Source organism: Thunnus thynnus, chromosome 14 (assembly GCF_963924715.1).
Source record: "Thunnus thynnus chromosome 14, fThuThy2.1, whole genome shotgun sequence".
In the NCBI taxonomy this organism is placed as follows: Eukaryota; Metazoa; Chordata; class Actinopteri; order Scombriformes; family Scombridae; genus Thunnus; species Thunnus thynnus.
In genome coordinates, this window is record NC_089530.1 from 29440385 (window position 1) to 29453837 (window position 13453).

At 36.8% G+C, this 13453-nt stretch overlaps 1 protein-coding gene across 2 annotated transcripts; it reads right to left on the reverse strand.

Moving 5' to 3' along the window:
- Positions 1-6882: 6882 nt before the first annotated feature.
- On the reverse strand, positions 6883-13216 carry LOC137197448 (G-protein coupled receptor 4-like). Of its 2 annotated transcripts, XM_067610859.1 has the most exons (6): positions 13138-13216; positions 12062-12134; positions 9954-10036; positions 9456-9663; positions 8697-8884; positions 6883-8562 (listed from the first exon to the last, which is right to left on the reverse strand). In XM_067610859.1, exons 4-6 carry the CDS (start codon positions 9615-9617, stop codon positions 8055-8057), a joined length of 858 nt encoding a protein of 285 aa, XP_067466960.1. In that variant the 5' UTR covers positions 9618-9663; positions 9954-10036; positions 12062-12134; positions 13138-13216; the 3' UTR covers positions 6883-8054. The 2 variants fall into 2 exon arrangements, with proteins under 2 accessions (XP_067466960.1, XP_067466961.1); XM_067610860.1 differs by lacking the exons at positions 9456-9663; positions 9954-10036; positions 12062-12134; positions 13138-13216 and adding an exon at positions 9271-9447.
- Positions 13217-13453: the final 237 nt, after the last annotated feature.

Consider the following 13453-nt stretch of genomic DNA (forward strand, 5'->3'; position numbering starts at 1 on the left):
TCCTCAGGTGAGCCAGTTTCTTTGTAGCGCTTGATGGTTTTTGCGACTGCACTTGGGGACACTTTCAAAGTTTTCCCAAGTTTTTCGGACTGACTGACCTTCAGTTCTTAAAGTAATGATGGCCACTCGTTTTTCTTTACTTAGCTGCTTTTTTCTTGCCATAATACAAATTCTAACAGTCTATTCAGTAGGACTATCAGCTGCGTATCCACCTGACTTCTGCACAACACAACTGATGGTCCCAACCCCATTTATAAGGCAAGAAATCCCACTTATTAAACCTGACTGGGCACACCTGTGAAGTGAAAACCATTTCAGGTGACTACCTCTTGAAGCTCATCAAGAGAATGCAGAGTGTGTGCAAAGCAGTAATCAGAGCAAAAGGTGGCTACTTTGAAGAAACTAGAATATAAGGCGTATTTTCAGTTGTTTTACACTTTTTTGTTAAGTACATATTTTCACATGTGTTAATTCATAGTTTTGATGCCTTCAGTGTGAATCTACAATGTCAATAGTCATGAAAAGAAAGGAAACTCATTGAATGAGAAGGTGTGTCCAAACTTTTGGTCTGTACTGTATATATATATATATATATATATATAGATGCATGAATGTTTCTGACTGCAATTGCTGAGCAGAGCAAGATGACATATTTATCATTACTTAGAATTCCACCCACTTGTATTTTTGCACATTTTGTGCAAAGGTCCTAAATGACAACTGAAAAAAAAAATGTTTCCAGCTGCTTTTTTTTATTTCTACCATTGATTTCTTGCAGGTGCAAAATAACAATGTTGCTCCAATCTACATCATCAACCTCCTCATCTCTGACATCATTCAGTTCTGCTACATGATCGTAAAAAGTGACAGAACCTGTGGATTTGAAGATCTATCGAATCTTCTATAATATTTACTGCTTTGGTGTGTTGGCCAGTGTTGGCTTAATGATCTGTATCGCCTTGGAAAGGTAGCTATCTGTCTATACTGTATGTCTTTAGCTACTTCCATGTGTATGACCATTATATTAACATATAAATCTGAAGCTCCTTAAAGTCAGGAATATTCTGTATCTGATGATAGACTGTGTATCTTGTGTTTCAGGTATTTGGTCATCGCATGGCCACTGTGGTACCACGTCAGAAGAACCATCAAGAGCTCTCTTGTGGTCTGTGTCGTGGTCTGGACCCTTCCTCTTGTACGTGTCCTTTCTTAGCATTTCTTGGTTGACTTTGATGTCCGCAACGCCAGTTTTGGCGTCCTCCTCCTCGTTCCTTTCCCACTGCTCTAACATATTCTTCTTTTATCAGCTGACACTGCAACAGCAAAGATCCAATAAAAACATATTTCCCAGAATGTCTTTAAATACTTTGACTTTCTGCAGGGTGACACATTATAAAGAAAAACATGCATTTTCGGAAGGTAATGTGTGATTGCTAAGAGCTTAAGGTTACTATCTGATAAGTTGTATATAGTATAGTGTACAAAAAAGATGTTAAATTATAGTTCAATCAAGTGAGACTCAGTTTCTTTAAGTGACAATAATTTTATTGAACATGCATAATGAGATGAAAATGTTAAAAGTATTTGGCGATTAGACCCCATCGTGATGTCATCATATTTATAAGGGGGAGGTTAAGGCGAGAGTAGAATAGGATAATAGGAAAGAGAACTGAGAAACATGCAAACCAACGCAATATATCTCAGTCTTTGCCTTACCAGATGGCAATGGATTTCTAGTAAAATATGCAATGGAAAAATTAGACAAGGAATAGCAGTATTAATAATAAGTTACACTGTTATATATTTAATATATGAGATAAATGAGCTGAAAGACCAAGAGTGAGCTTGGGATCACCATTACTATATGGTGGGTGACTAGAGGTCCCGAAGACCATGAGCCTATGTGTGAGGTTCTGAAGACCCTGTTTTGCACGAGCATGTGAAGAGAAAAGTGAGAGGTCATGATAGGCTGAAAGCAGAGTGACATGATGCCCAATAGGCTATACACACACGTGCCATGTGATAGAATGAGAAATGTCTTTTGTCATGCACATATGATGAGAATGTGAAAGTCTTTGATGTTGTAAGAAGTACAAATATACTAGCCATGATCAGCAATGATAGTAGCTGAGAGACACCCATACACCGGGACACCACCACCAGTTATATGCATGACTTACCAAGATTAAGGCTTCAGAGAACTTTGATTGTGAGAACTGTGCTGAATGTAGGAGGTGTAGGCGGAGGACGACTACCATCCCAGTTGTTGCAGGGAGGCAGATGAAATGCCTTGTTGGCAGCAGAAGCAGCTGTACCTATCCTAAAAGAATGCCCTGAATAATGCTAACTTACATGAAAGACAGCAGCAGATGATAGACTATGATGAAGGTGTGCTGCTACTGCTATTGGACAGATGTGACTAGCTGATGTAAGCAACTGATATCTCGATTGACAGCCCTGGCAAAGACAACCAAGGAATAATGAGTAAAAATGTGTGAGATGTGAATGCAGAATGATATGAGATATAAAACTATGGCCTACGCGTGCAAAGATAGTCTTCCTGACTGAACTTATCTAAAGCTCCATACATAGGAGAACAACAAGTGAATGAAGCAAAGATAATGTTTATTCTACCGGATGATAAGAGATGATTAAGTATAGAAGTAATAGATGCTACAGGAGATTTTGAGGCAAGAGGCGTCGCCCTGAGCAGCAGCAACACAAATCCTCAAAAATAAAGAGTGCAAGCCCCCATTGTTAAAAGAAATACACAGCTTAATGTTTTCCCCTACAGAATGCCTGCTTACCAAGCAGGAGTGAAATGGGCCACATTTAATTATGAAGATGGTATATTTTGCTAAGACATGAAACATAATATTGGACATGACATGGAAAATAAATTCTTTTCAGCTAAAGAGATTCAAATCAACAGAGACAAACACCCCCTGTATTGACTAGGTCAGCAGTGACCTGCAAAACTAACAATACTGAGTCATAGTTTAATATATGAAGAGTACTTTTGTTTAAATTGCTTAGGGACTGCAGAATATGAAATTAAATGTAAGACAGAAATAACACTGAAATTTCGGGATTGAATGAATTAGAGTTGACAAAACACCCACCTTAGACTCATTAAGGTCGACAAAACGAGGTGTTAACATGTATGAATGAATCTAATAAACAGATATTAGCTGAAAGACTAAACCCAGACACCATTGTCACTGACAAAAACAGCTTGTAGAAGTATAGCTCCCCATAATGTGGAAGAGAAACACAGTTAGCAGTACATAGCTCCCTTGATAAAAGCATATTAAAGACTCCAGCTACGGAATAATCATACTCCCAACTCTGTACAAATACAGCTGCTGAGCTATTACCCTATGAGCAATGCTAATATGAGAAAGCTTTGATATGACTGAATGTACAGCTCTTGAAGCACAATACTTAACATAGCTATTGCTGAGACAGAGTGAGCTGACAGTGTCAGACCATATGAAGAATGATGCATTCACTGCTGATGAGTGTAGTTAATACACTGACAGTGATGCAGTCATGTACTGATGAACGTGCTGATACATTTGACTGATGAGTTTGCTTATTGAGAAACTAGTAAACTGTCCTCCTTAGTTGTAGTAATCACGATAGGCAGCTAGTCAAAGTCCACTGCAAAGACATCGTATTAGGATGCTCCAAAAATATGCAGACTCAAAATTATGCAAAGTTACTAAAATGTTCGCTACGAGGAAGAATCTAAGAGCATGAGTATGGTCTGCTCTGACTAAATATTGAGTAATGATAATCGAAACGCTCGAAACCAATGAATGCTCATAGACAGGGTAGATGGGTACCCACTAGGGATGTGTAGAGGGCTCAGTATTTGCATTTTCGTCTGTATTTGTTGAGTCCCTTGGGAGCACTTTGTGTGTGTCAGCAGCTCAGCTTTATCTCTGGGGAACACCTCCAACTCCGGGAGTGATGTCCATATAAGAAAATGTGCTTCATGTAGCAGGTGGATGTGACTCCCCTCGTTGAGACCTGCTGACAGACGTAACAGCAGAGCAGAGGAGAGAGACTGAGATAGCGATGTAGCCGACCTGCACGCTGGTATTTGACATGTTGGGGTTTTTTTGGGTTTTTTTTTCCCCCGAAAACAAATAATTTTTAAAATATTTGTATGAAACAAATATTCTCAAAAAAAAAAAAAAAAAAACTATTTGTGCTTTGCTGAATAAGATTTTGGATTTGGGCACACCCCTAGTAACTTAGTTAAATTTTGTGTAATGTATTGTAAAGTGTTGGTTGGAAGAAACAACTGCAGGCTGACACATCTCCATTTCCAACAACATTAACACATAACTTCTTCAATATAAATGTTATGACCAAACTTAACAGTTTGTGCTTCTCATTTATTAGCATTACATTCGAGTCACTGTCTGGTAAAAATAAACAAAGAGAATAAGGCAGAAAACAACTGACATCAACAGGAATATTCTTTCTGCCAATAATATACTCCCAAGCATATACAGTATATCAGTCCAGTTTAAGATTATCTTGTAGTTTGTTAAGTTTTAAGTGGCATTAAATGTGTTTGGTGATAATTGTAACTTTTGTCATATTCAAATTGATGAACTCCCGACATTGAGTGTGATCTTCATTTCATCTGCACCTCAACATTGATGTTTCAGCACTGACTCATGCAACCACTGTGTCATTTCATGTTTCATGCTACCATCTAGTGGCCAAACATAAAACCATCTGTATAATCTCTTACATATGGAATAACTGGCAAGCTGCCAAGCCACATTGCTGATGGTGCAGTGCTGCACTGGCTTCATCCATTCATCTCCAAACTAACAACAATAACAGGTTTGACTCCTGATTCATTAAAAGGGTTTTGTATGGTGGCCCCTAAGGACAAAGCACACACAAGTGTGAATGCAAACAAACATTAATAAAAAAGCATGCTCCAAATCAAGAAATGTTACAAATACATATAAAAAAGGAAAATGAAACATGAAACAAGAAAAATGCTACAAAGCTAATCGCTACACATGAAGTGCTCCAGGCTGCTAGGAGGATTTGGAGCGTGTTCTTCTTATTGTTTGTGCTTTCACTCTTGTATATGCTTTGTCCTTAGGGGCCACCGTAGTTTTGGACTACAGAACCAGGAAGAGAGTTCAAACAATTTTCCAGTTTGTGTTTTTTTTTTTTTTACTGTGGGCCTTCCTCAGACTGCAGGTTGCTCACCATAGTTATTTCCATACATTTCATCACTTTGGGGGTCAAAGCAGGTTTGATACATATTAGCATAACAATAGCATGCATAATAGATGATAATTAATTCTTGTCATATCTAAGTTAAATTCTTGTTTTTTCTTTTAATATTCAGCTCAACATTGATGTTAGCAGACAGGAATATCACTCAAATAAACCTCACAATATTTTGCTCAGAGCAAAAACTGCCACTTGTTAGTTTGATATTGGAAGAGTACGATGAAAGCCAACAATGGACGCTGGATATCTGTATTAGACACTGAAAAGGAATAAAACTGACATTTAGCAGCCTTGTGACCTTTTACAGGATCATGGCTTTCAAAATAACCTCTTGACTTGTATGAGTGTCCTGTTGGATCTCTGCAGTGTCAGAGGGTTAGAAACTATAAATCTGATAGTTATAAAAATCTGTCAGGCGGTCTGAGAGTAGCCCCGCTGTGGTCACCACGAAACAGCTAGGGTGAACCGACAGGGCGCACAGTTCGCTCACTCTCATAGCTGAGGTCAGCGCAAGCAGCAAAGCTGTTTTGAATGACAACGCCTTCAGAGAGGAGCGCTCCAGAGGCTCATAGGGATCACTCACTAGGGCCTCGTGCACCACCGGCACATTCCACTGGGGGGCAGAGACAGGTCTATAGCCAAAACTCTCATGACAGGAGGAAACAGCTGCTGCATACACTTTAACAATGGCATGAGACAGCTGCCTATTTAGGGTTGAACTTTTCCATGTACCTTATTTGTACATCACTTAGGATAACTCACTCCATGGCCATTTAACCTATACATCTAATCAGTTATATGAAGGTATCATTCAAGCTGCTTGTGGCTTTTTAGTTGTTTTTTTTTTCATATGAGCAGACAATCAGGACTGTTTGTTGCTCTAAATGAGTTTTTATCCTTCAGGTTAGCCAAAACTTTTTCAGTTCTGCCATTGCAATGCACATAAAGTGTGCAGAGAAATTCAGTCACAGTAATGCCTAAACAGTCAGAGAGAAAACTTAAAAATACAAGATTTCAGTTCCAAAGGTATCTGTGGACTAATCAAACAGGTATTTTGGGCTGGGGAGAGTAAAATGACAGATGTGTGCTCTGACTGGAGTTGAAATGACTCAGTACTTGTTTTTTTAAACTGTTCTTTAATCACATATGATTAAATACATTACAACTACTGTAATTTATCATCTTTTGTGTACACTATACAACTTATCAAGTAGTAACCTTAAGCTCTTAGCAATCATACGTTATCTTCTGAAAATGCATGTTTTTCTCTATAAAGTGTCACCCTGCAGAAAGTCAAAGTATTTAAAGAGATTCTAAGAAATACGTTTTTGTTGGATCTCTGCTGTTGCAGTGTCAGCTGATTAGTGCAACAGTTGGTAATCAACAAGTTATAGAAGGGGGAAATGTACAGTAGGCCTCACTACTGTAACTTATATTGAAAAATATGATATAATTTCTGCCCCAAATTATTATCTAAAAAGTATGAGAACTTAACATGAATAAACATACGTTGGTAATTTGAAAAAAAGAAGCAAAATGTCTCCATGGTATTACACAACAGTAGATTTGTGCTATATGATGATATACACAAGAAACAATCAGCAGAGATTTTGTTGATTTGTAGGGTTTAATTCACATAATTAGTAAAAAGGAAACATTCTCGTTTTTTTCTAGAAATATATTTTTATAGAATTTCTAGAAAATTTACAATTTCTTATATAAGTACTGCATATAATAATATAAGATGTTAACAGTATTGCCAAGCCATAGCATGCCGACCACAAAACCTCCTAAAATATAACTTATATTAAATAAAAAGAAATAAATCATATGTTGTTTAACTTTTATGCATAAAAATACCCCCCACACACAATAATAGACATATATAGTTATAAGTAGGAAAAAGTAACATATTATAATGTGTATTAGAGGCTAAAGAAGAAGAAAGTCTATAGACTTGATATGATGCTCGCCCTGTAGAAATAAGACAGAGTGGCAGCTATAATAACAGGGTGATCATGGTGTTGAACAACTCAGTTGATCAACAAATAATATCTGGTTTGCTTCTTTGATTAAAGGGGACATAACATGCACATTTCCAGGTCTATAGTCTTATTCTGGAGCTCTACTGGAATATTTTTGCATGACTTACAGTTCAAAAAACTCCTTATTTATCTAATACTGCCCCTTTATGCAGCCCCTCAGTTCAGCCTCTGACTGAAACAGGCTGTTTTAGCTCCTGTCTCTTTAAGGCCCCCTCCCGATGAGCCCACTCTGTTCTGATTGGCCAGCTCCAGGAAGCTGCCCCTTGGCAGACTTAAATTATGAATATACATGACAGAAAATCACAAAAAGCATGCTCTGTCCCCTTCAGAGAATAATAACGATAGACATCAACTTAATGCACATTTGTTGAAGCCCTAACAATGAACCAGAAAAAGTTAACCTGCATGGACAAACATTTCCCACCAACCACTTCTCTCACAACATAATCAAAACAATGTTTCCTTTTCATCTACTTGTGATGGTCATACCACTGGCTGACAACAAACAGTCTTAGTAGTTTTCTTTGAGCATAACTGACACAAACATTTCAACTAATGATGTGGCACGAAGTCTTTTGTTGTCATACAGCAAACACTTTATTTATCTCTTGTTTGCTAGTTTAAGTGCATTTTAGTTAACATTCAGACACATTACAGTTAACATCTGTTTTCTCTCTTTTCTTTCTCCCTCTTTCTCTGCCTGCATGGACCTGACTGTGTACATGTTCTTATCTTTCATACTGATGATCTGCTGTTATCATCACTGTCCATTCTGCAACAACACAGAGAGGCCAAAAGCTTGTCTATGGCCCCTTTTCTCATGAAAAAATACAGAATCAAGTCTGCAAGAGGACTGAATCTAAGAAGCATGAAAGTCAGGTTTCTGAAGGTATAATTATCTCTGGCTTCTTCTACCAGGTAACAGATGATGTTGGGTAGAAACAGCAGTGTGTAGATGAGCACCACCAGGACCAAAATTCCCACAATTCGTCGTTTTTCATCAGAGGAGACCGAGATGGCAGCAGACAGCGATTTTAGGGTCCCACCCAAGAAGAATATGAGCAGTGGGAAAGGAACGAGGAGACAGCCAGCGAAAATGGTTTTTAAGACCTTAATTTCAACCTGGAAATAGAAAGGAAGGACATAAACAAGAGGAAGGGTCCAGACCACGACACAGACCACAAGAGAGATCTTGATGGTTCTTCTGACGCGGTACCACAGTGGCCATGCGATGCCCAAATACCTGTAACACAAGATACACAGTCTATCATCAGATACAGAATATTCCTGACTTTGAGGAGCTTCAGATTTATATGGTAATATAATGGTCATACACATGGAAATAGCTAAAAACATACAGGATAAACAGATAGCTACCTTTCCAGGGCGATACAGACCATGAAGCCAATACTGGCCAGCACACCAAAGCAGTAAATATAATAGAAGATTCGATAGATCTTCAAATCCACAGGTTTTGCCTTTTTTACGATCACGCAACAGAACTGAATGATGTCAGAGATGAGGAGGTTGATGATGTAGATTGGAGCAACATTGTTATTTTGCACCTGCAAGAAAACAATGGTAGAAATAAAGAAAAGCAGCTGGAAACATTTTTTTTTCAATTTTCATTTAGGACCTTTGCACAAAATGTGCAAAAATACAAGTGGATGGAATTATAGGTAATAATAAATATGTAATTTTGCTCTGCCCAGCAATTTCAGTCAGAAACATTCATGCATCGACCGATGTGTCATCAAATATGGCACACTGGCCAATCAGTGCTGCAAGACTCAACAACAACAAGAACATATACATATATATAGAACATATATTTCTTGATTGTTTAAATCAAATCCCAAAATAATGAGCTCAAATAATGCTGTACAAATTGTCCTGACAAATCTTTTATGACAATTTCTTCTCTACAAGTTAATGATGCTGTTACCTTCACCTTAAGAGAAGCTGGAATGAAGCTACACATGTTAACTGCATGTGTTTAAGGTCCAATTAGCTTAAAATTATAGGTCATTACAAGACTTCCTTCCAGCCCCCACGCAGGATGAAGATTCTTTACAGACAGACTGTATGACAGACACATGACCTAAAATTAATAAATCTTAGTCATAAAGTACTCACCTGGGAATAAAGAGAATAGATGGCCATTAGAGTCAAAGGAAGGCCGATACTAATGATTACGCATGTTATTACATACATAAAATATGGTTCAACAAAATAGGGGTAGGTTGCATCACTATTATCATCGTCAGATGTGACATTGCTGTTATTATTGTTTTTCATCTGTGAGGTGTTGATGTAGAAATCTTCTTCTTCTTCAGAGTGAAACCTGTTGTATGAGAGATCAGTTTATGGAGTTTTTTTAATATCTACATAACATTGTTAAGTGACATCACTAAAGTCTTGAGGTGCAAGTTCACATAAATACAGTGTATATTATAGCCACAAAAAAGGTGTCTTTGTTACATTTTCTCCTAATAATATTTGTTCAAGGCTGCAATTAAGAATTATTTTCATCACAGATTAAGCTGCTGATTATTTTCCCTATTAAATGATTAACCTTTGAGTTTATAAAATGTAGCGTTTTATACACTGTAAAAAATAAAACATTACACTCACAATTTCTTTGAGCCTGCGGGGATGTCCTCAGCTTACTATTTGTTTCTCACCAACAATCCAAATCCTAAAGATTTTTTAATGTACTGTTGCATATGACAAAGAAAAGGAGCAAATCACAATGTTTAAAAAGCTGAAACCAGAGAATATTTGGTCTTTCTGCTTGAAGAATGATTGAAACAATAATTTGAAAAAACAATAAAGCAATAAAGTAGCAATGAGAATAATCGACTATTCATTGAATTTCTATATTTCATCAAAAAATAACTTGTCAGATAATACAAGTCCTTGGGATGTATATAAATATTTTTACATGATGATATGAGGTCATTGCTACAGAATTTCATACAGTTATTTCAGTAATTTAAGGTACAGAGACATTGGTCTAGGATGGTTTGTCTTCTGCACTTGACATCCCACCAGTTGAATAACTCTGTGCTCTCTGATTTTGGACAAGGAGGTTTGCATGTCTGACCAAACCATTTTATGAATCATCTGCATATTTTATATTTTGTTTACAGGTTGTGCACTCTGACTATGTTTTGGAGTTAGCATGAAAATAAATTAGAGGGAACAACTGCAGGCTGGTACATTCACCATGTTTAACAACACTAACATACTGGTCATCCCTGTAGCGTACTGGTTAAGACTCATACAACGAAACTACAACATTTATGTCCAGTTTGATTCCAGCAGATCTTAGTTGCATGTCATCCCCATCTCTCTCTCTCTCTCTCTCTCCTCATTTCCTGTCTGACTCTACTGTCTCCTCTCAATAAAGGATAAAATGTACCAAATCACCAAAAATAACAACAAATAAAACAAACAAACAAACAAAAAAACACTTATGGGATGAAATCATTAATTGACTGTAATCTATCTTGGTTTGTGTAACTCTATCCCTCTGTTAGACTTTTATTTTTTATCTTATTTTATTTCTTTTCATATCATCACAGCAGAGGAAACTCTTTTATATCTCAACTGTCATCAAAACTGCAAATATCACTATAAATACCTCGATGTGGATCAATGTTGGCTCAGAACATACAGTAAATACAAGAAATACAGAAATATAATAAACAACATTTGTTTCTTCATTCTTCTTTATTTAGCTCATTTTATTTCATTCAAAATAGTGAAAAGTTCTGAATGTTATTATCTTTTTAGTCATTTTCTCACCTTTTTTGTCTTTGTTACACAACTTTTACACATCAAAATTGTATTTACGGGAAAAAACCACAAATGAAATAAAACACAGTTGGTTTAACCACAGTATTCTGTACACCTACAGTCCAAAGCTGTCTGCTTGTCACAGTTTGCATACTCATTATCATGACTGTTAGCAGTTCTAATGTCATTTTTACAATCTCTACATACACAAGTGAAAAATGTCACAAAACTTATTTTGAAAGCTGCAAGACCACACCTGGATGAGTTTCCTACACAGAGGTTGATGTTTGGTTGTCTGCATCCAAACAGTCTACAGTTAATATGGTGAGTGAAAGCACTGAAACACATTTGTAAGGAAACTGATCTCAGATCACATCACTCTCTGATTGGCCAAAACCATACAGGATATGTAACTTCCTCAAAGATGTCACATACAGGGTTGTGGTTTTATCTTCCTTTGAGAGTTTGAACTTTGTCATGAAAGTAACTTCATGTGAATATTTCCAATGAAAATACAAAATTCAGCTTTCATCATTTCCAGGAATTCCTGGAAGACATTTCTAAGCAGTGCCACTACCTTTATTCTCATTCTTCCCTGTTTCTATGTTTCTATATTATGTGTCTTACTTTAACTCAGTTTTATTATTCAAAATACTGTATATTTTACTGTATATTTTATGACACAGTCAGATACTTGTATTTCTCACATGTCAAATTTGTATAGAAGGGAAGAGAGGGAGAAACTTACTGGTTGGACAGCAGTAAACTGTCACTGTTTACATGTTCATTTTCATGACTGTTTGCGTCTGTTTTTTTCTTGTTTTGCATCACCAAATTCACAGTTTTTAGGTGCTACATTATATATAGAGTGACACCATTATTGCTTCTACACTGTATGACAGTAAAACAAAAAAAGTACAAAGGAAACGCACAAAATTTACCTTTGAAAGCTGCAGGATCTCAACCTGATTGAGTGGTGAGTATGACACACAGGAGGTTCCTCTACTTAGACTTCTAAAGAAGAGAGAAGTTGTACTATTTCAAGATTGTTTGATTGGCATTCTTGCTATAAAGCATGCATGATCAATTAAAAAGACATGAATATTAGGACAAAGGTTAGTCTCATTCACCTGGTGAATGTAAGTCCAATATTCACTCTCTTTTAGCTCTGTTTTTGCTCTCTACCAACTCATGAGGGAAATATCTGGATGTTTAGCTGCTAAATGCTCCACTATGTTCACCAGCTAGTCTACAGCGAACTGTCTGTTGGTGCTGAGCAGGTAGTGTACAGTGGGTTTTTAGAGCTTTTCCTCTGATAACAGCTGCCTGCTGTGGCTGAAAATGAAGCTATAAGAGTGCAGAGAGTGAACCAAGAGGGTGACAGATAAACAATGAGCTGAAACTCTCTATAAAGCTCCGTAAAGCCAAGGAGAGCTGCAGAGTAGCTGATAAGTAATGAATGAGTCGTTAGTATTTTGTGACATTCAGTCTGGTTAATCAGACTTCAAAATAAAATTAATCTGAAATTTGTCCCCAAAAGTAGCCTTTGACAGACACACACACACACACACACACACACACACACACAGACACAGATACACATCTCCTGTTCCCCAGCTGTATATCAATATATATCTCATGCTTTATTTCTCACATTTCACACGTTTTTTTAGCATCTAATAATCTCTGTTCCTACCAAAACCATTATTTCCATGATTACAATATTCCCCAAAGATTCACACAAACATGGCGACAATGCACAAAATGGAACTGGAGAAAACATGGAGGCATGGAGAGGAACGCAAAACCTGATCATGAAAACTCAACTCACAAATAAAAGTACTGTGAACACATAATGAAAAGCAGCAGGAGTACTACTACTGCTATCATTACTACTACTACTACAAATAATAATGATAATTAAAGTAGGGAAACACAGAAGGCCTAACAGGAAAATATAAACATGTGTTCAAGAAGTTCCTGTTTAAGATTGTATTCATGCTAAATAGTAAAATACCTCAAAGCTTCCTGGTTACGTGCTGCTGTTCCACCACTACGATGTGTTAAATGTATCAGCGACTGCAGATTGTTATCTGCTTCTGAACAGCCCCTGTACAGCAGTTTCAGGAGAAGTCATTGCACAATTTAACTTCTTCCCCTTTTTTTCTTTTTCTTTTTTTTTAATTTATTCTTTCTTAATTTGCAAAAATGCCGAACATGTGGGGGTAATACAAAAAATGATAGTTAATAAAACAAAATAATGAAATTAGAAGTGTTACTGTCAGACAATTGTGTGTCTGGTTACTACATTATTCAGTATTTCTAATATAATG